This window comes from Pygoscelis adeliae, unplaced genomic scaffold, assembly GCF_000699105.1.
Source record: "Pygoscelis adeliae isolate BGI_AS28 unplaced genomic scaffold, ASM69910v1 C10876049, whole genome shotgun sequence".
NCBI classification, from domain to species: Eukaryota; Metazoa; Chordata; class Aves; order Sphenisciformes; family Spheniscidae; genus Pygoscelis; species Pygoscelis adeliae.
This window is the reverse complement of record NW_008823634.1, coordinates 1-2,230: the sequence shown is the minus strand read 5'-3', so window position 1 is coordinate 2,230 and position 2,230 is coordinate 1. Positions and strand designations below refer to the sequence as shown.

Here is a 2,230-nt window from a genome sequence, read left to right as displayed (position 1 = left end):
CTAATTTGATTTTGTGAGCCTCTGCAACACCTTCACGTCACATAATTTTCAAGTATGATCAAAAAATGTCTCACTGAGAACACTTGAGCGATTATGGAAATACTTCATTAAAAAATATCTGGAGAAGAAAACTTGCTTTGTTATCTCAGAACCTGCAGCCCAATTGAAAGAAGTGTTAGTTTACATTATCAAGACTGAAATTGCAGCATAGAGCTAAAAGACTCTAAAAACCAATGCTAGATCATTAACTTCCTGCAAAGTGTCTGCGAATAATTTACAGGAAGTTGTTGAAAAGCACTCCTCATTTTTGCAACCCAAGTTATTCTCATACAGGCAAGCTAGCATGACTTCTGACTGAAAGGAGAACAATTCAGCACTTTTGAAAATTATGTTATCCAAAAAAGAAAGCTTAAACACACAGTTTCAGATTCATACAGCTGTAAAATCACTTTCTGACTTCACACATTTTTTTCTCAGTTATAAAAATATGTGTTAAAAAAACATCACTTACAGAGGATTGTGACATCTCCCAGTCTGTGGTGGAGTCTTTCAGTCCACTTTCATCCTTCAAGTACTTTTCAAAAAGTCTTTTGTTGATTGGCTCTTCCATATCAAGAATATCCAGGGCCTGTTGATGTTCTTTTGCAGCATACTAGCCAAACATGTGCATGTAAAAAACAAGGTTGGGATTTGAAACATCTGTACATAAAGCACCAATAAACACAGTGCCACATTTCAAAGGTACAGACTGTAACAACCAGTGCTTATCAGCAGGTTTTTCATGCATGCATATTCTTATTTGGACGTACGTCATTTTACAATTGCAGCCAACTAGTCATCTATAATATGCAAAAAATTATAAAATTAACACCTACAGAAAAATATATTATTCAGCATTATGCAATCACAGAAGCAGATACGCTTCTAAAAATAGTTAATACACATTTTAATAAAATACAATGATCTTATTCCATAAGCAGCACATTATTCTATTTCAAATTTCTATATTTAAGTTACCAATTGATTCACTTTTCCAGTGAAAGCACCGCATTTTACTACTTATGTATCACATTTTACACAGAAGTATAAAGCTGCTAACTATATTTATACAACCATAAATCACATCTCCTCTGGTCAGACTACAACCAACCAATTAAAAATGTAAACATGAAGACATGAGACAAAAACGGTTCACATTCTTTCCCCACAAAATATTAGAGGAGTATTTTCTTTCCCGGAAAAAAAGGTTGGTTGGATTTCTTCAGAATAGCACCACAATGGATACTCCAGTGACCATACTGAAGGTTAAAGAATGAAAACAACTCTCACAAAATTTAAACCTGTTATTCCAATGAACATAGACATCAACATTGCCTGTCAGGTACCTAATCTTCCCCAGATGCATCTTTTACTTAGTTCGGTTTGTTTCCAATAGAGGTTAAAATGTGTACTCACATGACATCTAGCTGCAAGGTAGCGACATGCTTCATATAACTGAAAGAGAAATTTCATACATATTAGTTATAAAGAGAGAGCATGTGTACTTACACTGCTAGACTCCATTTCGCTCTCTCCTTTTTCAGTTGTATGGCGGCTTCATCCCCTTCACCTCCAAAAATCTTTCCTGACCAAAATGACTAAGTCTGTAACACTTTCTCTACTATTAAACTCTCAAAGGACACTTACTTCACTCTTGCCTTCATCACTCACTAGCAGAGTGGAAGGACAACTTAAACAACTACAGCTGAAGTGACACTCCATCTTCCCACACCTGCTGCAGTTACATCCTTGGACCCCTTTCTCTTTCTGTGACCCTATCTGGGGACAACAGTTTGAATCTGGCCAATTGAACACAGGGCTATACTTGGTTCAGATAAACTACATCATGCAGGTTTTTTAATTACTTTTCCCCTAAACCTTATCCTCTGATGGTGAAGAAGTCACTGTGCTTAGCAGCAGAGGTTTAAAAGTGGAATAACAGTAGTTAAGTGACTTACCTTATCCAACTTACGCGATCGAAGGGCATGTGCTGCCCTATGATACTGAGCTGTTAGGTAAAGACATTGGGCCAACCAGTAGATATCTTGTGGTTCCTCTAAAATAAAAGAACAAATTATAAACCATTAATTTATAATGTATCTTTAAACACTTTCATACAGAATATTCACTTTTGCTTCACTAGAAAAGTATTTTTCCCCTATTCCAGCATCCTACTGAGTTACAAAGTTTT

At 35.9% G+C, this 2,230-nt stretch overlaps 1 protein-coding gene across 1 annotated transcript; it reads right to left on the bottom strand.

The window, feature by feature from the left end:
- Positions 1-511: 511 nt before the first annotated feature.
- LOC103922150 (cell division cycle protein 16 homolog) lies at positions 512-2,095 on the bottom strand (the record flags this gene model as incomplete). Its single annotated transcript, XM_009330273.1, has 3 exons — positions 512-652; positions 1,456-1,494; positions 1,998-2,095. Coding segments are annotated over 3 exons (278 nt in total), but the record flags the coding sequence as incomplete, so codon positions are not given.
- Positions 2,096-2,230: the final 135 nt, after the last annotated feature.